General features: G+C 35.6%; 1 protein-coding gene across 6 annotated transcripts in view; it reads left to right on the plus strand.

The window, feature by feature from the left end:
* The window catches only part of AGMO (alkylglycerol monooxygenase), a 344,244-nt gene that overhangs the window by 161,166 nt on the left and 159,884 nt on the right, over positions 1-23,194 (plus strand). For 5 of the 6 annotated variants that reach the window (XM_081244291.1, XM_081244288.1, XM_081244289.1 and 2 more), the window contains 2 exons: positions 9,403-9,485; positions 22,378-22,483. In XM_081244291.1, the coding sequence (XP_081100417.1) occupies positions 9,403-9,485; positions 22,378-22,483 (189 nt within the window). The remainder of the gene's footprint in view (positions 1-9,402; positions 9,486-22,377; positions 22,484-23,194) is intronic. The other variant, XM_081244293.1, reaches the window with a different exon arrangement.

Genomic DNA, 23,194 nt, shown 5'->3' on the forward strand with positions numbered 1-23,194 from the left:
TTTCAATTTTAAACATTATTTAAAGACTTTAACGATTGGTATTGTCCATATGTATTTGTGGTTTTAGCATTTAAAATTAATAACCCCAAATTGCTACACATAGTGACTCCAATTTTGGACACTAGACAAGTTCACATGTTCTCTCTGCCCACGTACAATGTTTTTGTTTTTTAAACTACAGAAAAACTCGTTCCTCATCATAGGAGAAAACAATGATTTAAATTCTGGTTTCCATTTTGTGGACTGAAAAAAAGAAATAGGATATGATGTGACCAGAAATGCTTTGAAAACATCATAGAATATATTATGGCTTATTATTTGCTGGTTCATATGTGTACTACAACTAATGTAACCAATTCCAAATTGTAGCAGGTTCATTTGCCTTTAGCTTCAAAAGAGACAAAATTTGAACCCAAGAATTTCAGGAGCAAAGCTTTCTTAAAAGCAGCATGGATTACATCACTCTTAGCAGTGCACAAGTAGATGTCAAACTACCATAATGGTTAGACTTATTAATTGCTTAACCTAAGGTCTCATAATCATGTCTTCAAGTATTACATAATTAACCCATCACTGATTACTTTGTTAAACTACTTTGTTATTTTAATTTGTTCACCTAAGTTATGATTAAAATATGCCTGCATTAATCGAGTTTAGATAATTGAATAACACCAGAAGAAAAGCTACATCATCTACATCTAAATATCTAACTCTTGATATACTGATCAATACTGAGTACAGTTTGCATTATTGAATTTTTTTTTTTTTTTGCGGTAGGCGGGCCTCTCACTGTTGTGGCCTCTCCCCTTGCAGAGCACAGGCTCCGGACGTGCAGGCTCAGCAGCCATGGCTCACGGGCCCAGCCGCTCTGCGGCATGTGGGATCTTCCCAGACCGGGGCACGAACCCGTGTCCCCTGCATCGGCAGGCGGACTCTCAACCACTGCGCCACCAGGGAAGCCCTAAATTTTTTTAGTTGTACTAAATACAGTCTCAAAATAAATTTACCTAATTCATAGAAATAAAAATGAAAATTTATCCATTTTGATTTTGAAGTAGAGGCCTTAATATTAAGCTCACCAAGAGAATTTGAAGGTCTAGGCATATGTGAGTGCTTCTTGGGTTAAAATGTAGCCAGACAGGGTGTATGTTAAAATATGTAACTCATAGCATGGTTTTCACAAGATTTTTCCACTGTCATAAAAAAACTATATGAGAAACTCATGTAGGTATGTCGACAAAGAGAAATAGCAAGTGATGAAATCCTTTTCAAATTAAAATTAGAGTTGGAGACAGCTTCATCCCTGACACAAATTAATTTTGAAAAGTACATTTGCTTGTTTCCCACACATGTTTTTCTTTGCTAAAAGCATGCTGTGCAAATAGGAAAAAAGGTTGCTTATTTGCAAAATTCTATAGTGCCTTTCTAGTCTCAGGGATGTTTAAAAGCATCTGAAGACATTAAAATCCAACAGCAATATTTTTTTTCCAGATTCACTGTAGCCAATAATCACATAGAAAAGTTGTGGCTGACGTGTAATTGAGGACCCTGCTGTAGTCCCACAGCCTTTTCTGTTTATGGGTTTACCAGAGTAGATAAACACTTACTTGTTTAATGTGTGCAAGTTCTGTATAAATAACTTTGGGAATCAAAATAGCAATTTGATGGCCACCAAAAAGGTGGAAAAGGCACACTTCTTCCTTACTGAAACTTGCAATGTATACATTCAAATATATAGTGTTTAGTTTAGTTATATGACCCACAGTCTTTTATGTTGATTTTAGTTTAGTAATGCTTGGGAAATCAATTCCTCAGCTGCCAGGGTCCACCTCATGGGGTGATATCATGAATACGGGTTTGAAATGGAAATATGGACTCACTAGCATGTTTCCAAAGTAAAACTGTAAAGGCAATGCTATCCTTTTCAATAATAGACATACTCAAAACAGTTTGAATATTTAACAGGGTCTTATAATAGAATATATAATAAAGTTACTGTAGATATGTCTAACCCAGATTATTTGGTGATATATTTCAATATGAGGCATCTGAGAATATCCAATATAAATTTGGAAACAGGTTTTTATAGTCTTAAATTCCCCTGGTTGCTGTACTCTGTAAAACATTATGGGCACTAAAATTTTGTAACCAATGCTTTCATATTGACATGTTTTAACAGACCCTTAGAAAAAATCAATATATTTAGTGGTATTCTCATAACAGAGAGTGTCGCTTGCACAATTTAGATCTAACTTAGGTCCTACGTGAAACCTCTCAAGTCAATATTCAGCACATACAGTTTTCTTCCAGTGCAGCCCACTGGGATTTAATTTAATTTCCTAAAGTTCTTAGGTGGTAACTGAAGTAATATGAAAAAAGAAATGTGAGCTAAATTGAGCATCAATTATAATTTAAATCCATGAAATGAATGTAATAAATGTGTATTAGTAAAGGAAGGATATTAACCAAAGCTACCTGTCTAATAAGCATAGACTTTGGGAACTTAGAAAAGTGATCACTGTGAATTCCTGTGAAAAATCTATTTTTGTCCACTATATTGAATTATAATAAAGTGGGAAATTGAACATTTAAAAATGCCTTTTGCATCAAATAATGAAATATTAATTGTGAAATTAAATATATCTTCATACTATTAGTACTGTCTCAAAATTTGTTTAGCATCAGGCAGCTCTTTTAAAAGCTATCATATAATAAATACAACCAACCATGAACTGCTTATAATTTGAATTAAGATCTCATTTTGACTTATTAAAAATATGTAAAAATTAGATACTTTAATTCAGCTTTGGAAACTCAAAATCTCAATGCACAGTTTTTTTTTTTTTTTGTATCCTTATTGGAGTATAATTGCTTTGCAATGTTGTGTTAGTTTCTGTTGTACGACAAAGTGAATCAGCTGTAAGTATACATATATCCCCACATCCCCTCCCTCTGGAGCCTCCCTCCCATCCTCCCTATCCCACCCCTCTAGGTCATCACAAAGCACTGAGCTGATCTCGCTGTGCTATGCAGCAGCTTCCCACTAGCCATCCATTTTACATTTGGTGGTGTATATATGTCAGTGCTACTCTCTCACTTTGTCCCAGCTTCCCCTTACCCACTGTGTCCTCAAGTCCATTCTCTACATCTGCATCTTTATTCTTCCCCTGCCACTAGGTTCATCAGTACCAAAATTTTAGATTCCATATATGTGCGTTAGCATACGGTATTTGTTTTTCTCTTTCTGATGTACTTCACTCTGTATGACAGACTCTAGGTCCATCCACCTCATTACAAATAACTCAATTTCATTCCTTTTTATGGCTGAGTAACATTCCATTGTATATATGTCAATGCACAGATTTCTCTACCCAATGCCCAGTGAATCATGAGGCTGTCCAGTCTGGCTGATGGGAACTTGTACTCTAGCTGGCCCTGTTGTGAGCTCTGGGCATTGCAAGCTCTAGTCCTTTTCTAATCTTTGATAGTTTCCTCACATGCATGAGCTGATATACGAGACTTCATGGGCACCCGCTGCTGATGAATAGAGTTCTGTCTATGCAGCTCTCTCCTCTTTGGTACTCTCTTCCAAATAATAGCCTCCCTGGCTTCTCCCAAATCCCAGCTCCATCTCCTCAAATCAGGGAGTCCACTAGGCCCCTCTGAGTTCCCTCTGTGCGGCAGCATAGGAACTTTCTCAAGGTAGTAACCTGGAGCAATAGTGAGGGGTCATGTCATTTGTATCCCGTTTCCCTGGGATCACTGACCTTTGTTGCCTGGTGTCCAGGGTCTTGAAAACAATTGTTTCAGATATGTTGTTTTGCTTTGTTTTGTTTTGTTTTCAAGTGGGAGGGAAAATCAATCCTTGTTTCTCTATTTAGTTGGGAGCACATTCATTATTAACAGTGGAATCATAGATTGAAATATGACTACAACATAACTATTCTTCAAGCTATGTTACTTAAAGTTTTTAAAATAAAAATTTTTGCTTTTATTTCTTACACATTTTTGTAGAAACTCACTATTCCATACCAATTCAGTGCTTCTGAACTATATATTTATACATTTTAGGCAATATATTTTCACCTTTGATATATTTATTTAGTTTGCTTCCTGTTTGAAATTATAGAAAACGTTCATTCTAATCATATTTCTTTACGTATGCTTCAACAGTAACCAAACGTTCTGAAAATACTGAAAAAAAAACAATATAGTCAATACTGTTAAATATATTTTTTAAACAGGATCTTATTTCAATATAGATTTTTGAGATCCATATAGAATTACAAATTGCTTTATGATATCACCTGGAGTTCTGTTCCTGAGTCTATGTTGTAATGGGAAGCATCTTCAAGCCCTAGGTTTCAGCTCAAGGTATCTAAAAGGAGCCATCAGAGTCACAGGGACGATGAGGTAGCAGAGCAAGTGTGCCCCAAACCAAATTTTCTGCCTTCACATTAGAGGTTACAGACACTTAAGTATTAGGAAGTTTTTGACCTTATTTTACAGATGTTTGGGAAGATGGACATTTTGAGTCAAAATAATAACTTTAGTAGATCTTTTCAGAAACTCCTAAAAATGCACAACCCTGATACAATAAAATCAAGACATTTTTATTTCTAAATCCTTAGAATAAGACTATGGAAAGTATTATCAAATTACCTCTGACAGTACACAAAGTTCTTAAAAAAAGAATGTATACAGACACTTACTGTTATTTTAGGACATAGTGTATGGGGCTGATACTTCCCTTTGTGAGATTTGTCGGGTGGGAAAACATGAAAGGTAATTATGTTGATCACCAGAATTTTTCTATGGAATAGTAAGAGGGTGATATCCCCATTCAAGAAGAAAAAGGCTTTCTTCTTTATATACCTGTGGGCAAAGGAAAGACTTCTCACGCCTTTATTAATTGTTTAAGCAACATTGCATCAAACATGTAATTGTAATTTTTGAGTTCCTGTGTAGTTAATGTTGCCTCATGAGTACTTTTTCTCATCTACTTAAAGTTGCAGGGATGTTTGCTTTTTTCAAGCATAAAAATCTGGAGAGCAATTTCCGCACTGAGAAACCTATGGAAATAAGAGCTACCAAACTGCTTGGGATTTGAAAGATAATTTTAAAGGAGGAAAATTAATTCCTTGCTTCATAAGCTTTTTATAGTTATGGACCTTCTCATTTTTTGTGATAAAGACATAATATATTCAAAGCCTAATTTAGAATAATTCCATTTTAGCACTTTAGAACAGCAATATCTTACATGAAAGATATACTAGCAGTGAATGGTATAAAATGGTAGTAAACCCAATGAAAAATGAAATTGTACTGTTATAAAAAATTAACAAGCTTCATGTCATTTCACATCTTGTTTAAAACACAGGAGGCTAAGTAGTTACAATGGTCAAAGTCTATAAAGTCTATTCTATTTTTCCCTCCTTTTTGCTCTAGTGTAGCTGGACTATGGTCCTACCAGCAGGGATTAAAGTAGTGTGATTTCTAGGCAGGGATTTTGTCTTTCTTGCTCACTCTCTTAAACTCCTATTTACCACAGTTCCTAGCAAATGCTCAATACATATTCATGGAATGAATGTGTAGAAATCAGAGAAGATCAACTGATTAGCCTATCAAAGGATATAATATGGAAAAACTTAAGAGTTTCATAGGAAAATGGACTCTCTAAAGGAAGCATGTGTTCAATATTGGATTTCTTCTTCTGGTAATCTTAGTTTCCTTTAAACTCAAACAGTTTTAGGACAGTTTTGTTCTTTAAGAAATTAAACATAGAAATATTAAAGTATTTAATGTTTTAAATATTTAACACAAGCATTTAGTATATTAATATTAAATTATTAAATAATTTTAAGGACTAAAATATTGATATTAAATTAAATATTAATGTAATATTAAATTATTTATTAAGCCAATTAGAATTATATTAAAGGTATGGACAATAAACAGAAATGTAAAATGATTCAATAATTCAGTCAGTCATTCAAAAACCATATTAGCTACTGACTATGTGCTGGGCAATGTTCTAGGCACTTGGAATATAATAGTAAATAAAAAGATAAAACCTCTCTTAGGGAGTGAGAGAAGACAGACAACAAACAGCTGGAGAATGAACAAACAAATGTATAAGTGTATGGGCGTGTTAAGTTGTATGGAGGAAAATACAACAGAAAAAGGTTATAGAGCATTGTGGAGAAGTACTATTTTATACAGGATGAACAAGGACATGCAGTAGTTACCTGAATGGAATGAAGGAATAAACCATAAGGGTCACTGTGGGAAGTCATTTCAAGCTTAAGAGACAGTAGATGAAACAGATTTGAGTGGGAAGGATGTTAGTCATATTCAAGGAAGAGCAAAATTTCTGATGTAGCATAATAATGAAAGACGGAAATGATTCAGGAATTATATGATAATAGGGGGTATGTTGTGTAGAGGCCAGAATAAGGACTCTGAGCTTTATTCTTACTGAGATTTCAAGCTCCTGGGGGATTTAGAACATAAGAATGATATAATATGACTTAGTTTTAAAGAGATAGCTCTGGCTACATACCAGGGGAGGGAAGCCAGAATAGGTGGACACACAATTTAGAATCAGAGAGACCAGTTAGAAGGGTATTTTAATATAGTAGAGATAATGTTGGGGGTGAAACATGGTATTTTTTGTGTGTGCTGTTTGTAGCAAATATCTTTATTCTGGATGTATTTCAAATATAGTGCTGATGTATTAGAAGTAGATAGTGAGAGAAAGAGTCAAGGATGAGTTATGGGTTTTTGGCTTGAGCAAATGAAAAACTGTGGGTGCCATCCCTAAAACGAAGAGAAGTGGGGAGCGTGTGGGGTGGAGAAGGAAATCAAATACAGGGTTTTAGGCAGGCTAAGTTTCAGATGTGTAATAGCCAAGTAGAAGCTTCACTAGGCAGCCAGATAGCTGTATTAAGTTGGTTTTCACTCAGACACCATTAGCCAGGAAGCAATTTGTGGAGAGAGGAGTTCTTTCTTCTTTTTTTGTCCAGAGATCATAAATTCCCTAACCAAAACAAAAAATATATTTTGTCCTGTCTCTGAATTTCCTATGATATTTGAAAGAGCTAACAAACCTTTTATTTGTGCTTCCTTAACTTATTGTAATTAATTAAGATTAGCCTAAGAGCCATTTAGAAAATTAGTATAGCCTGAATATAATAACAATGATAATCATCATATCACGAATTGACTTCTTACTTTATGCCAAGCACTCTTCTAAGTACTTTATTATAGTCTTTGCCAAACTCATATTTTATTTCAGATGTACTGAACACATAAGAGAGACTTAGAAATGCTGAACAATTTGACTGGTTACATGGCTAATAGGTTCAAATAATTTTAAGCACTGCATGCTTATAGAGCATTTAAAATCATGCTATAGGTTTGGGACACAAATCATTTCTCCCTTCCATATGAATTTTTCCCTAAAAGATCAAAAAGAAGCAATAATGGTGTAAGAAGCATTTTTCTTTAGAGACAAAATAGTTCCCCTAAGCAAACATTAATCTACTCAAGCACACCTAGTTACTTCTACCACCAAGAAAATATTTTTCTGGTGTGTTTTTTGTTTTGTTTTGTTTTTGTTTTTGTTTTTCTGTTTTACTGTCCCAAAGCAGCCACCACGGAATTCCATATACCCAAATAGTACTCTCCTGCTCTCCATTCAAACGTTCTAGAGTTCACTGAACTCCTTATCCTATATCTGATATCCAGCACTGTCTCCATATTCCTAAACATTCTGACACTTTTTATTCAGTTTTTTTTTTTTTTTTTTTTGCAGTGTGCGGACCTCTCATTGTTGTGGCCTCTCCCATTGCGGAGCACAGGCTCCGGACGCGCAGGCCCAGTGGCCATGGCTCACAGGCCCAGCCGCTCCGCGGCATGTGGGATCCTCCCGGACCGGGGCACGAACCCGTGTCCCCTGCATTGGCAGGCGGACTCTCAACCACTGCGCCACCAGGGAAGCCCTATTCAGTTTTTTGACCACTCAACAATACTCTTCTACTGAACTATTGCCCTGGAGGGTTAAAGCCCCTTGGCAATTATGGGTGCCATTGTAGACATTTAGAAAGTAACTAGGGAGGTGTTAAAAGTTGGCCATAAGGGACAGCGCTGATTTAGAAGATGATATGGAACTGAGATGCTGGATGTGAGCAGCAATTGCAATTGGTAACTTTTGTTTATAACTTTGGACAGATGCTACTTAGTTGTAGGTGTGTATATTAGTTAGTAATGACTTGAAATTACCTCTAGTTATTTCAGGAAAAAGAAAAAAGAGAGCATTCAATCACTATTTTAGCCAACATAAAACAAACTTTGGTGTTCTCATAAAGGTGAAACATAAATACCATCAGTGAGTAGGGAAATCATCCACTGGCTGTGCATCCAACTCCTTGCTTTTACTGATCCACTCTCAATCTGAAGTGGTAACCATCTGGCCCTAACATGAGCTATGTAACTTCAGTATAGATCTCTGCTTCTGCCACCTTTAAGTTTGTTGCTCATATGTGTTCTACCATTGTCACACTTAAGGGTCAGGTAGGTCTGTTTTGAATTTCAGAAGCATTATTTATTTCTGTGTGATGATGGAAAAGTTACTTCATCTTTTGATTCCAGCTTTGTTTTTTCATATATGAAGCACATATGATGACACCTACTCTGCAAGTTTGTTGGGAATATGAAAAGAATTAGCATGTGTGAAACACATAGCATGGAAGCTATAAAATAGATGCTCAATAAACATTATTATTAAATTTTTACATGTAAACAAAATGCATAATTAATTTATAATTATAACAAAGATATATGTGGTTTTTGTTACTAATTCAAAAAAGGACCCTTGACATGTACAGAGGAACATACAGATTTCATCAAATAAAAATGTGAGTGGATGTGCGTAATTTCTTTCATGTATGTGTTTGTACTCATAACACATTCTCCTTTAAATATTTTCTTTATTAAAGACACTTTTGGGTTTGAAACCACGAAGAATTGGTGATATTAAAAATAACCATTGAAATGTGGTATTTATTCATAAAAATGTAAGTGATTTCTCCATATGTGGAGGCATAAGTGTTTCAAAGAATTACAAAAGCCAAAACTTTAAAGGAGAATTATTAGAAAGAACACTTTAAGCAAAACATCATTAGAATTGTCTAATTCATTCTCCAAGTGTCCAACAAGATAACTAAATGACATTAGGAAAACCAAAATGTTCTCTGCATATTCAACCTTCTTGAAAAATGTTAGTAACAAATGGTATAACATAAAATAAAATTGAGTCTGTTATTCTTGTCAGCTTTAAATTCTGATGCTCCTTTGGATGACTCACCTAAAGATCCATTGGTCTCTGTGTTTGTTTGACAGGCACTATCACAGGTCACTCTCCTTCTGAGGGCTTGCTTCATTATCCTGACCTTGACCTCCATTGGATTTCTTCTGGATCAAAGGTAAGAAGTGAAATTCTTTCATTTTATGTAACTTTATAATGTGGTTTTAAAAATATATGTGAAATTTTGAAATTCAGCAAACGTTTGTTATTAAAAAAATAAAGTTGAAACTACAAATTCACACCTTCATTTTAAATGAGAGTAGTGGTTTGTCTGGTTTTAAATCAAAGGTCCATTTTAAATTTAAGCCCTTTAAGTGAAATTTAGGTTTTTCAAGTATATTAAGAAAACTTATAAAATATAATGTTAAGTCAGCAAAACATAGAGTATAACTCTGAGTACTTAATAAAATCTAAAAATTATTTATTTTTCCTTTGCTATTGAACAGTTCAGAATATACATCTAAGTGTATGTATAGTTGTCTCTCGGTATTGGCAAGAAATTGGTTCCAGAACCTAGCCCCGCCCACCCCCATACCAAAATCTGCAGATGCTCAAGTCCCTTATGTAAAGTGGCATAGTATTTGCACAGAACCTATGCACACGCTCCCATAAATTTAAATCATCTATCTAGATTACTTATAATACCTAATACAATGTATGTGCTATTTAAATAGTTGTAAATACAATATAAATGCTATGTAAATAGTTGCTGGCAGTGGGAAATTCAAGTTTTACTTTTTGGAGCTTTCTGGAATTTTTAAAAAATATTTTTTCATCTGCAGTTGGTTGAATCTGAGATGCAGAACCCATGAATATGGAGGGCCAATTGCATATTTAAAGTTTATGTTCTTTACCCTCACACAGCATAGTATTTAATGAATCCAGTTTTAAATACTACTCTGGCCAGAAAATACATTCACTTGAACAATTTTAAATTGCTTTTATGGCTGAAGGTATATAGCAAAACACCCACTTGTTATTGCTTAGTATTTATCAATCATTAAAATTAATACTAATACTAATACTTACGTACTTAATATGTGCCATAGAATGCTTAATTATTTCTTGTAACACTTTAAGATAAGAATTACTATAAACTCCATTTTACAGGTTATGAAAGTCAGACAGAAGAACACTAAGAGATAGAACAGAACACAAACCCAAGCAATATGACCCCAGAAGTCACATATTATAGAATTTACATATAACTGTGAAAAATGGCAAAAAAGCTCTGTCATTCTTAAAATCTTATCATTGTTGTAGTGTAATTGTTTTTCAAGTAGGTAACCAATAACCAGATTACTTTCAGGAAATTTTAAATGTAAAAGTCCAGTAAACATGCATTTAATCTATATTGAATATCATGTCACTTTCCTAAGAAATGCTTAATAGCTGCTCTGGAATATCAGTAGATTCTGAAGTTTCATCAAGATGCAGGTCCAAATGGTTAATGGAACTGTGTACAATATGCCTTTGCTATAAACATTTGGGAGAGTGATGCTGCTGGCACACTTCACATAGTCATGTAAACAGTGTGTAGAATTTTAAACGTATTTCCTTCTATAGTTTAAAAATTGTGTTTATTTTATCATTTAATTTGTTTGGCTTTCCATCCATCCCTACTTTTCTATACTAGAAATAAAACATACTAAGCCATAAGAAGAGAAAATTAAAAACGGAGTCACAAGATAATCTGAAATAATTACCAGATCCAAAGAATCAGGATCACATTTTAAAGATCACAGTTCTGTTGGTTCCATATACGTAGTAAAATTATCAATCAGCCAATAACAATAGCATAGTTTTATGTTTTTAATGTTTTTTTGTCTCCGTGGATACAAATAAATAGGCCAAATAAGCAAGCTATTGATTTTATCACAATATATCCTATGATACATTAAGTTATTCTTATTGTATATATTTATATAAAGTCTCCCCTTCCTCTGGCCTTATTTAGGAACTCATACAGAGATATAGGTATGCCATTGTGCAAAGGAAGCCAGAAGAGAATGAAATGGTATTTTTAAAGTGCTGAAAGAAAATTACTGCTAACCTGTAATTCTATATCCAGCAAAAATGTAGGTGAAGTAAAAACTGTTTATACAAATTTCTATAGCAAGCTTCACATCTGATAGTGAAATGTTGAAAATTTTCCTTTGAAACTGAGAAGCAGTTAGATATGCTCGTTATTTAACACTGGGCTGGAAACTCTCAGTGGAGAAAGGAAAGAGAAAGAAAGAAAAGCCATGAGGATTTGAAAGGAATTAATAAATTAATTAGAAAATTAATTTATGTTAATTAATCTAAAATCTAATTAGTGAATTAATTAGAAAATCTAAGGAATCTATAGGGAATTTATTCAAATTAATGGATGAATTTCAGAAAAGCTTTAAAGAAATTATCATCAACGATATTTTTATGTACTAGGAAATATAAAACTTTATGCAATAGCATCAAATATATCAAATACCAAGAGAAATCAATCCTAAAAAAATGAGTACAAAATCTCTAAACTACACTATAGAACTATTGAAATACTGTGAAAAATAAAGAATTTTTAAAATTGGAGAGATAACTATTCATAAACTAGAATCCTCAATATTGTAAAGATTATAATTTCAGCAATTGATTTACATATTCAATGCAATTTGAATTAAAATTATAAAGGTCTCTTCTTTGTGGAATTTGACAGGATCTTTCTAAAATACATGTATATGGAAATGCAAAGGCCCAATAATAGCACAATCTTGAGATTTTTTTACAATGGCAGGAGTTGAGTTACTGGCTATCAAGATGTATTATAAAGCTACAGTAATTAGACATGTTTTATTGGCACAAATATTAGAACAGAGAACCTAGAAACAGATCTATGCATATATATGGACTTGATTTGTGACAAAAGTGTCCCTGCAGAGCTACGGGAAAATGCTGTCTTTTCAATAAATGGTCTTAGTAAAACTGAATTTCCACATAGGAATAAGAAAAATAAACTTGACCAATATTTCACACCATAAAAAATTAATTCTAGGGTCAGGGGATTGCAGATTTAAAAGTGAGAGGAAAGCCAGTACAGATTCCAGCAGATGGTATAGTAACATATCTGTATAAACTTGGAGTAGGTAAAAATATTAAATGGTCCACAGAAATCCCTAATCACATAGATAAAACTGATGAATTAGATTAGAATAATACTACGAAAGTCAGTTCTTCAAAAATTAACTCTTATTAAGACAGTACAAAAGTAAAATTCTCAGGTAGGAGATGGTATTTGACAATTTTTATAAGCAACAAAGACCTTGTATCACAAATGGCTAAAATTAAAAGAATTGACAATACCACCTGTTGGAATGCTCACACCCTAAAGGAGGCAGTTTATATTGTGATACCTAATTTGAAAAACTATTTGAGAATTTTACTAAATTTGAATATATGTGTGTGTGTGTGTGTTTGTGTGTGTGTGTATATATATATATATATATATATATATATATATACACACACACACACATATGCTATAACCCGACCATTCAATTCCAGATATATACTAACAATGCACCCCAAAATCACGTGAAAGAATGTTCAGAAAGCATTGTTCCTAATAAACAAATGTGGCCAACAATCCAAATGTCCTTCACAAGGTGAATGGATGCATGAATATTCATATGTTCACACAATGGAATACTATGCACGAGTGAAGAATGAGCTACTGCTGCATGCAGAATCGTAGATGTATCTCACTAACAACACTGACTGAAAGATGCTAAATACAAAAAGGTGCACACAATATAATTTCATTTACAAAAAGTTAAAAAAAAGATAAGAGTAAAGAACAGTTTTTAGAAATTTATGCTAAAGCAATAAAAGTATAAGTAAAAGAGAGCAAGAAATGGTATGATTGGCATAAATGATAAACTAACAGGTTGTGATTCTTTTTGCAACAGAGGGAGGGTGGAAATATTGAGGAGGTGAGATGTCTTTGGGGGGGTTACTATTGAGTAGTGGTTATATGGTTGTTTATTTGTTGAAAATCATTGAGCTGCATATTTCTGTTTTGTGTACTCCCTATGTATGTTTCATTTCACAATATAAAGTTAAACAGTAAATGATAGAACAGAATTAATAAAAATAAATGTTTTAAATTAGAAATTTTATTTTCTGTTTTATCACTGAAAATTACCCAAATATCAGTTTAAAAAATAATAGTTTACAGTAATGAAATAAGATTATTTTACAAGGGAAAAAAATTCTTAACTTTTTTTTCACATACACAAAAATCACATTACTTGGATGCAAATGAATCATAAACTGTCACCCTGTTTTAACTGAGTTTAAATTATCTGGTAGAAATGTGTTGTCTATTTTTGCACAAAAATGTTATATTCAATTTTATAGAAACAACATGTCATAATTTTTTTAAAATTTTATTTAATTATTTATTTTGGACTGTGTTGCATCTTCATTGCTGCGCGCAGGCTTTCCTCTAGTTGTGGCGAGCGAGGGCCACTCTTCGGTGTGGTGAGCAGGCTTCTCATTGTGGTGGCTTCTTTTTTGTGGTGGAGCACGGGCTCTGGGTGCGTGGGCTTCAGTAGTTCTGGCACGTGGGCTCAGTAGTTGTGGCTTGTGGGCTCTAGAGCGCAGGCTCAGTAGTTGTGGCGCACCGGCTTAGTTGCTCCGTGGCATGTGGGATCTTCCTGGACCAGTGCTCGAACCCGTGTCCCCTGCATTGGCCGGCGGATTCTTAACAGCTGCACCACCAGGAAAGTCCACAACATGTCATAATTGATGGCAGAAGAATTTTTTAAGCTTATACACTGTTTTAGATTTTTTTATACTTTTTTTGTTACCTCTATATTCTAAATTAACTAAATAAAATATAGTTTTATTATAATGACATTAATTCAGTAATATTTTATTAGAAAATTCATTTTTCATAAAAATACCATTTGTCTTTTATGAAAATATTTAATTATACAACAAATGTTGGTTGACTATTATATGGAGTCTATTTTAATCCGATAAAGTACCTGTTCATTCCTATTATTATAAGGCAATTTATAAATGCCTATCTGTGTGACCCGCAACTCCATTTTATTTATTTATTTATTTATTTTCTTTTTTTATAGTCATAAAACTACTTTACTCAGTCTTATGTCATCATCATCACCATCATATTTTGCATATATTTATTGTTTACATTTATAAGGTTATAAATTCTTTATTGCTTTTGAAAAATTTTCTCATTCAGCATAATTCTTACAATAACCATGGTTCAGAAATATAATCTCTACTTTTTTTTTTTAACTTAGTGCTAAATTTATTTTTATTTATTTATTTATTTTTTACATCTTTATTGGAGTATAATTGGTTTACAATGGTGTGTTAGTTTCTGCTTTATAACAAAGTGAATCAGTTATGCATATACATATGTTCCCATATCTCTTCCCTCTTACGTCTCCCTCCCTCCCACCCTCCCTATCCCACCCCTCCAGGTGGTCACAAAGCACCGAACTGATCTCCCTGTGCTATGCGGCTGCTTCCCACTAGCTACCTACCTTACGTTTGGTAGTGTATATATATGTCCATGCCTCTCTCTTGCTTTGGCATAGCTTACCCTTCCCCCTCTCCATATCCTCAAGTCCATTCTCTAGTAGGTCTGTGTCTTTATTCCTGTCTTACCCCTAGGTTCTTCATGACATTTTTTTTTCTTAAATTCCGTATATATGTGTTAGCATACGGTATTTGTCTTTCTCTTTCTGACTTACTTCACTCTGTATGACAGACTCTAGGTCTATCCACCTCATTACAAATAGCTCAATTTCGTTTCTTTTTATGGCTGAGTAATATTCCATTGTATGTATGTGCCACATCTTTATCCATTCATCCGATGATGGACACTTAGGTTGTTTCCATCTCCGGGCTATTGTAAATAGAGCTGCAATGAACATTTTGGTGCATGACTCTTTTTGAATTAATGCCCAGTAGTGGGATCGCTGGGTCATATGGTAGCTCTATTTGTAATTTTTTTAAGGAACCTCCATACTGGTCTCCCTAGTGGCTGTACCAATTCACATTTCCACCAGCAGTGCAAGAGTGTTCCCTTTTTTCCACACCCTCTCCAGCATTTATTGTTTCTAGATTTTTTGATGATGGCCATTCTGACTGGTGTGAGATGATATCTCATTGTAGTTTTCATTTGAATTTCCCTAATGATTAATAATGTTGAGCATTCTTTCATCTGTTTGTTGGCAGTCTATATGTCTTCTTTGGAGAAATGTCTATTTAGGTCTTCTGCCCATTTTTGGATTGGGTTTTTTGTTTTTTTGTTATTGAGCTGCATGAGTTGCTTATAAATTTTGGAGATTACTCCTTTGTCAGTTGTTTCATTTGCAAATATTTTCTCCCATTCTGAGGGTTGTCTTTTCGTCTTGTTTATGGTTTTCTTTGCTGTGCAAAAGCTTTTAAGTTTCATTAGGTCCCATTTGTTTATTTTTGTTTTATTTCCATTTCTCTAGGAGGTGGGTCAAAAAGGATCTTGCTGTGATTTATGTCATAGAGTATTCTGCCTATGTTTTCCTCTAAGAGTTTGACAGTTTCTGGCCTTACATTTAGGTCTTTAATCCATTTTGAGTTTATTTTTGTGTATGGTGTTAGGGAGTGATCTAATCTCATACTTTTACATGTACCTGTCCAGTTTTCCCAGCACCATTTATTGAAGAGGCTGTCCTTTCTCCACTGTACATTCCTGCCTCCTTTATCAAAGATAAGGTGACCATATGTACGTGGTTTTATCTCTGGGCTTTCTATCCTGTTCCATTGATCTGTCTTTCTGTTTTTGTGCCAGTACCATAGTGTCTTGATTACTGTAGCTTTGTAGTATACTTTGAAGTCAGGGAGCCTGATCCTCCAGCTCCATTTTTCATTCTTAAGATTGCTTTGGCTATTCGGGGTCTTTTCTGTTTCCCTACAAATTGTGAAATTTTTTGTTCTAGTTCTGTGAAAAATGTCAGTGGTACTTTGATAAGGATTGCATTGAATCTGTAGATTGCTTTGTGTAGTAGAGTCATTTTCACAATGTTCATTCTTCCAATCCAGGAACATGGTTTATCTCTCCATCTATTTGTATCATCTTTAATTTCTTTCATCAGTGTCTTATAATTTTCTTCATACAGATCTTTTGTCTCCTTAGGTAGGTTTATTCCTAGATATTTTATTCTTTTTGTTGCAATGGTAAATGGGAGTGTTTTCTTGATTTCACTTTCAGATTTTTCATCATTAGTATATAGGAATGCCAGAGATTTCTGTGCATTAATTTTGTATCCTACTACTTTACCAAATTCATTGATTAGCTCTAGTAGTTTTCTGGTAGCATCTTTAGGATTCTCTATGTATAGTATCATGTCATCTGCAAACAGTGACACCTTTACTTCTTCTTTTCTGATTTGGATTCCTTTTATTTCTTTTTTTTCTCTTATTGCTGTGGCTAAAAATTCCAAAACTATGTGGAATAATAGTGGTGAGAGTGGGCAACATTGTCTTGTTCCTGATCTTAGTGGAAATGGTTTCAGTTTTTCACCATTGAGGGCAATGTTGGCTGTGGGTTTGTCATATATGGCCTTTATTATGTTGAGGAAAGTTCCCTCTATGCCTACTTTCTGCAGGGTTTTTATCATAAAGCAGTGTTGAATTTTGTCAAAAGCTTTCTCTGCATCTACTGAGATGATCATATGGTTTTTATGCTTCAATTTGTTAAAATGGTGTATCACGTTGATTGATTTGCGTATATTGAAGAATCCTTGCATTCCTGGGATAAACCCCACTTGATCATGGTGTATGATCCTTTTAATGTGCTGTTGGATTCTGTTTGCTAGTATTTTGTTGAGGATTTTTGCATCTGTGTTCATCAGTAATATTGGCCCTGTAGTTTTTTTTCTTTGTGACATCCTTTTCTGGTTTTGGTATCAAGGTGATGGTGGCCTCTTAGAATGAGTTTGGGAGTGTTCCTCCCTCTGCTATATTTTGGAAAAGTTTGAGAAGGATAGGTGTTAGCTCTTGTCTAAATGTTTGATAGAGTTCCCCTGTGAAGCCATCTGGTCCTGGGCTTTTGTTTGTTGGAAGATTTTTCATCACAGTTTCAATTTCAGTGCTTGTGATTGGTCTGTTCATATTTTCTATTTCTTCCTGATTCAGTCTTGGCAGGTTGTGCATTTCTAAGAATTTGTCCATTTCTTCCAGGTTGTCCATTTTATTGGCATAGAGTTGCTTGTAGTAATCTCTCATGATCTTTTGTATTTCTGCAGTGTCAGTTGTTAACTCCTTTTTCATTTCTAATTCTATTGATTTGAGTCTTATCCCTTTTTTTCTTGATGAGTCTGGCTAATGGTTTATCAATTTTATTTATCTTCTCACAGAACCAGCTTTTAGCTTTATTGATCTTTGCTATCGTTTCCTTCATTTCTTTTTCATTTATTTCTGATCTGATTTTTATGATTTCTTTCCTTCTGCTAACTTTGGGTATTTTTGTTCTTCTTTCTCTAATTGCTTTAGGTGCAAGGTTAGGTTATTTATTCGAGATGTTTCCTGTTTCTTAAACTATAAACTTCCCTCTTAGAACTGCTTTTGCTGCATCCCATAGGTTTTGGGTCGTCGTGTCTCCATTGTCATTTGTTTCTAGGTATTTTTTGATTTCCTCTTTGATTTCTTCAGTGATCACTTCGTTATTAAGTAGTGTATTGTTTAGCCTCCATATGTTTGTATTTTTTACAGATCCTTTCCTGTAATTGATATCTAGTCTCATAGCATTGTGGTCGGAAAAGATACTTGATACCATTTCAGTTCTCTTAAATTTACCAAGGCTTGATTTGTGACCCAAGATATGATCTATCCTGGAGAATGTTCCATGAGCACTTGAGAAAAATGTGTATTCTGTTGTTTTTGGATGCAATGTCCTATAAATATCAATTAAGTCCATCTTGTTTAATGTCTCATTTAAAGCTTGTGTTTCCTTATTTATTTTCATTTAGGATGATCTGTCCATTGGTGAAAGTGGGGTGTTAAAGTCCCCTACTATGAATGTGTAACTGTCCACTTCCCCTTTTATGGCTGTTAGTATTTGCCTTATGTATTGAGGTGCTCCTATGTTGGGTGCATAAATATTTACAATTGTTATATCTTCTTCTTGGATCGATCCCTTGATCATTATGTAGTGTCCTTCTTTATCTCTTCTAATAGTCTTTATTTTAAAGTCTATTTTGTCTGATATGAGAATTGCTACTCCAGCTTTCTTTTGGTTTCCATTTGCATGGAATATCTTTTTCCATCTCCTTACTTTCAGTTTGTATGTGTCTCTAGGTCTGAAGTGGGTCTCTTGTAGACAGCATATATACGGATCTTGTTTTTGTATCCATTCAGCCAATCTGTGTCTTTTGGTGGGAGCATTTAATACATTTACATTTAAGGTAATTATCAATATGTATGTTCCTATTCCCATTTTCTTAATTGTTTTGGGTTCGTTATTGTAGGTCTTTTCCTTGTCTTGTGTTTCTTGCCTAGAGAAGTTCCTTTAGCATTTGTTGTAAAGGTGGTTTGGTGGTGCTGAACTCTCTCAGCTTTTGTTTGTCTGTAAACGTTTTAATTTCTCCTTCAAATCTGAATGAGATCTTTGCTGGGTAGAGTAATCTTGGTTGTAGATTTTTCTCCTTCATCACTTTAAATATGTCCTGCCAGTCCCTTCTGGCTTGCAGAGTTTCTGCTGAAAGATCAACTGTTAACCTTATGGGGATTCCCTTGTGTGTTATTTGTTGTTTTTTCCTTGCTGCTTTTAATGTTTTCTTTGTATTTAATTTTTGACAGTTTGATTAATATGTGTCTTGGTGTATTTCTCCTTGGATTTATTGTGTATGGGACTCTCTGTGCCTCCTGGACTTGATTAACTATTTCCTTTCCCATATTAGGGAAGTTTTCAACAATAAGCTCTTCAAATATTTTCTCAGACCCTTTCTTTTTCTCTTCTTCTTCTGGAACTCCTATAATTCGAATGTTGGTGCGTTTAATGTTTTCCCAGAGGTCTCTGAGACTGTCTTCAGTTCTTTTCATTCTTTTTTCTTTATTCTGCTCTGCAGTAGTTATTTCCACTATTTTATCTTCCAGGTCACTTATCCGTTCTTCTGCCTCAGTTATTCTGCTATTGATCCCATCTAGAGTATTTTTAATTTCATTTATTGTGTTGTTCATCGTTGTTTGTTTCATCTTTAGTTCTTCTAGGTCCTTGTTAAATGTTTCTTGCATTTTGTCTATTTTCAAGATTTTTGATCATCTTTACTATCATTATTCTGAATTCTTTTTCAGGTAGACTGCCTATTTCCTCTTCATTTGTTAGGTCTGGTGGGTTTTTATCTTGCTCCTTCAACTGCTGTGTGTTTTTCTGTCTTCTCATTGTGCTTATCTTACTGTGTTTGGGGTGTCCTTTTTGCAGGCTGCATGTTCATAGTTCCCGTTGTTTTTGGTGTCTGTCCCCAGTGGCTAAGATTGGTTCAGTGGGTTGTGTAGGCTTCCTGGTGGAGGGGACTAGTGCCTGTGTTCTGGTGGATGAGGCTGGATCTTGTCTTTCTGGTGGGCAGGTCTACGTCTGGTGGTGTGTTTTGGGATGTCTGTGGACTTATTATGATTTTAGGCAGCCTCTGTGCTAGTGGGTGGGGTTGTGTTCCTGTCTTGCTAGTTGTTTGGCATAGGGTGTCCAGCACTGTAGCTTGCTGGTTGTTGAGTGAAGCTGGGTGCTGGTGTTGAGATGGAGATCTCTGGGAGATTTTCGCCGTTTGATATTATGTGGAGCTGGGAGGTCTCTTGTGGACCAGTGTCCTGAAATTGGCTCTCCCACCTCAGAGGCACAGCACTGACTACTGGCTGCAGCATCAAGAGCCTTTCAGCCACATGGCTCAGAATAAAGGGAGGAAAAGTAGAAAGAAAGAATTAGTAGAAGTAGAAAGAAAGAAAGAAAGATAGAGGGAAGGAAGGAAAGAAAGAAAGAAGATAAAGTAAAATAAAGAGAAAATATAATAAAGTTATTAAAATAAAAATAATTATTAAGAAAAAAAAGGACAGATAGAACCCTAGGACAAATGGTGGAAGCAAAGCTATACAGACAGAATCTCACACAGAAGCATACACATACACACTCACAAAAAGAGGAAAAGGGGAAAAAATCATAAATCTTGCTCTCAAAGTCCACCTCCTCAATTTGGGATGATTCGTTGTCTATTCAGGTATTCCACCGATGCAGGGTACATCAAGTTGATTGTGGAGATTTAATCCGCTGCTCCTCAGGCTGCTGTGAGAGATTTCCCTTTCTCTTCTTTGTTCTCACAGCTCCTGGGGCTCAGCTTTGGATTTGGCCCCGCCTCTGCGTGTAGGTCGCCGGAGGGCTTCTGTTCTTGGCTCAGACAGGACGGGGTTAAAGGAGCAGCTGCTTCGGGGACTCTGGCTCGCTCAGGCCGGGGGGGAGGGAGGGGCACGGAGGGCGGGGCGAGACTGCGTAGGCAGAGGCCGGCGTGACGTTGCAGCAGCCTCAGGCGCGCCGTGCGTTCTTCCGGGGAAGTTGTCCCTGGAACCCGGAACCCTGTCAGTGGCGGGCTGCACAGGCTCCCCGGCAGTGTGGTGTGGAGAGTGACCTATGATCTCACACAGGCTTCTTGGTGGTGGCAGCAGCAGCCTTAGCGTCTTATGCCCGTCTCTGGGGTCCGCGCTTTTAGCCGCGCCTCGCGCCCGTCTCTGGAGCTCCTTTAAGCAGCGCTCTTAATCCCCTCTCCTCGCGCACCAGGAAACAAAGAGGGAAGAAAAAGTCCCTTGCCTCTTCGGCAGCTCCAGACTTTTCCCCAGACTCCCTCCCGGCTGGCTGTGGTGCACTAACCCCCTGCAGGCTGTGTTCACGCCGCCAACCCCAGTCCTCTCCCTACGCTCCAACCGAAGCCCGAGCGTCAGCTCCGAGACCCGCCCGCCTCGGGGGGTGAGGAGACAAGCCTCTCGGGCTGGTGAGTGCCGGTCAGCACCGATCCTCTGCGCGGGAATCTCTCCGCTTTGCCCTCCGCACCCCTGTGGCTGCGCTCTCCTCTGCAGCTCCGAAGCTTCCCCCCTCCGCCACCCACAGTCTCCGCCCGCGAAGGGGCTTCCTAAGTGTGTGGAAACCTTTCCTCCCTCACAGCTCCCTCCCACTGGTGCAGGTCCCGTCCCTATTCTTTTGTCTCTGTTTATTCTTTTTTCTTTTGCCCTACTCAGGTACCTTAGGAGTTTCTTGCCTTTTGGGAGGTCTGAGGTCTTCTGCTAGCGTTCAGTAGGTGTTCTGTAGGAGCTGTTCCACGTGTAGATGTATTTCTGGTGTATTTGTGGGGAGGAAGGTGATCTCCATGTCTTACTCTTACGCCATCTTCCCCTCGTCTCCTCTCAACTCCATTTTAAATACATATACCTATTTTATATGTTAGAGTTTGAATTTCAAGAATACTATATATAACGAAAATATTCATCACAAAATATTTAATAAAGATCTATGCTGCCTATCATGTTAGACTTAACTACATGTTGTCATGTTCCCAGTATTTCATAATTCGAGTGTTCATTATTTTAGAGTACTGTCGTTAACTATGTCAGTCCTCCTAAGAAGCCATTTATTAAATGAATGACGTTTGAAGGTATTGGGTCAGTGAGGGGAGTCTAGTCTTGAAACCCTAGAAATTTAGTTGTCTAATATTTTATTTATTAGTTGAAAATGTTTCACCCTAATTCAGCAATTCTCAAACTAAGCAATAAATTGATAAAGAATAGATTTTCTTTAAAAGATGCATTTTGTGTCTTAGTTTAATGCCTTTTCTCAAGCAGCTTCAGAGGCACATGCTCCTCAAATATATTAAAATACTATGTGTTTCTTGAAAATTAAAATAAGTGTATATCACTCTATTAATTATACCAGGTAATAAAGAGCATATTTAAAGCTAATGTATGTAAATGACATTTTATTTCAGACCTAAGGCAGCTGTTCTGGAAACTTTCCGTTGCTTGTTGTTCCTAATGCTGTGTAGATTGGGTCATCTGAAGCCTTTCATCCCTTCTTTGTCATTTGCTTTTGAGGTAAGATATTTGCTTTAGGTAGCTATAGCAGGATTAAACATCTGTTGCATATTTAATTCATTCATTCAGCAATGTTTTTGTCTATTTATTTTATGACTAGTATTTGTGGGAAATTTTTACCCATTCACTTACTTGCCAGTACTTATTTGTTGTGTCACCTTGAGCTAGTTAATATTGTTGAGTCTCCGTTTTTTGGTCTCTAAATTTGGATTGATACTATTAACCTTCATAAGGTGGTTGGACAAATTGCATTGCGTGATGTTTATAAAGAAAGTAGGCCATGTAGTTGTTTCTCAACAAGTGGTAGAAGTGACTTTACAAAAAGTTCTTGGCCGAGACTCTGCCATTTGAGATTTTTCTTTTTAGGCTGTTAAAGTGAAAATTGTGACTAGGATGTTTTGTTAATTACTTGCGAGAGTTAATAATTCTATAGAAATAAAATCATTAATGTAATTGAGATTTTTCTACAACTGAAAAATATGTTTAATTTGACCTGTTAGGATTAAAACTTATCTTCCAAGAACACTGAACTTTTGGATTCATATTTATGATTTTGAATCTTAGGTAACTGTTAAAAAACATAATTCTCATCACTATTGTTTTAATGGACATGGTTTTATTCTTTTAAATAAAGTGTTATATTGTTTAACTTTGGTGCTGAGCAACCCGCCAAACATCCTCAGAATGTGCATTGTGTAACCTTATTTAAGC

This window comes from Mesoplodon bidens, assembly GCF_964165515.1.
Source record: "Mesoplodon bidens genome assembly, chromosome: 9".
Lineage (NCBI taxonomy): Eukaryota > Metazoa > Chordata > Mammalia > Artiodactyla > Ziphiidae > Mesoplodon > Mesoplodon bidens.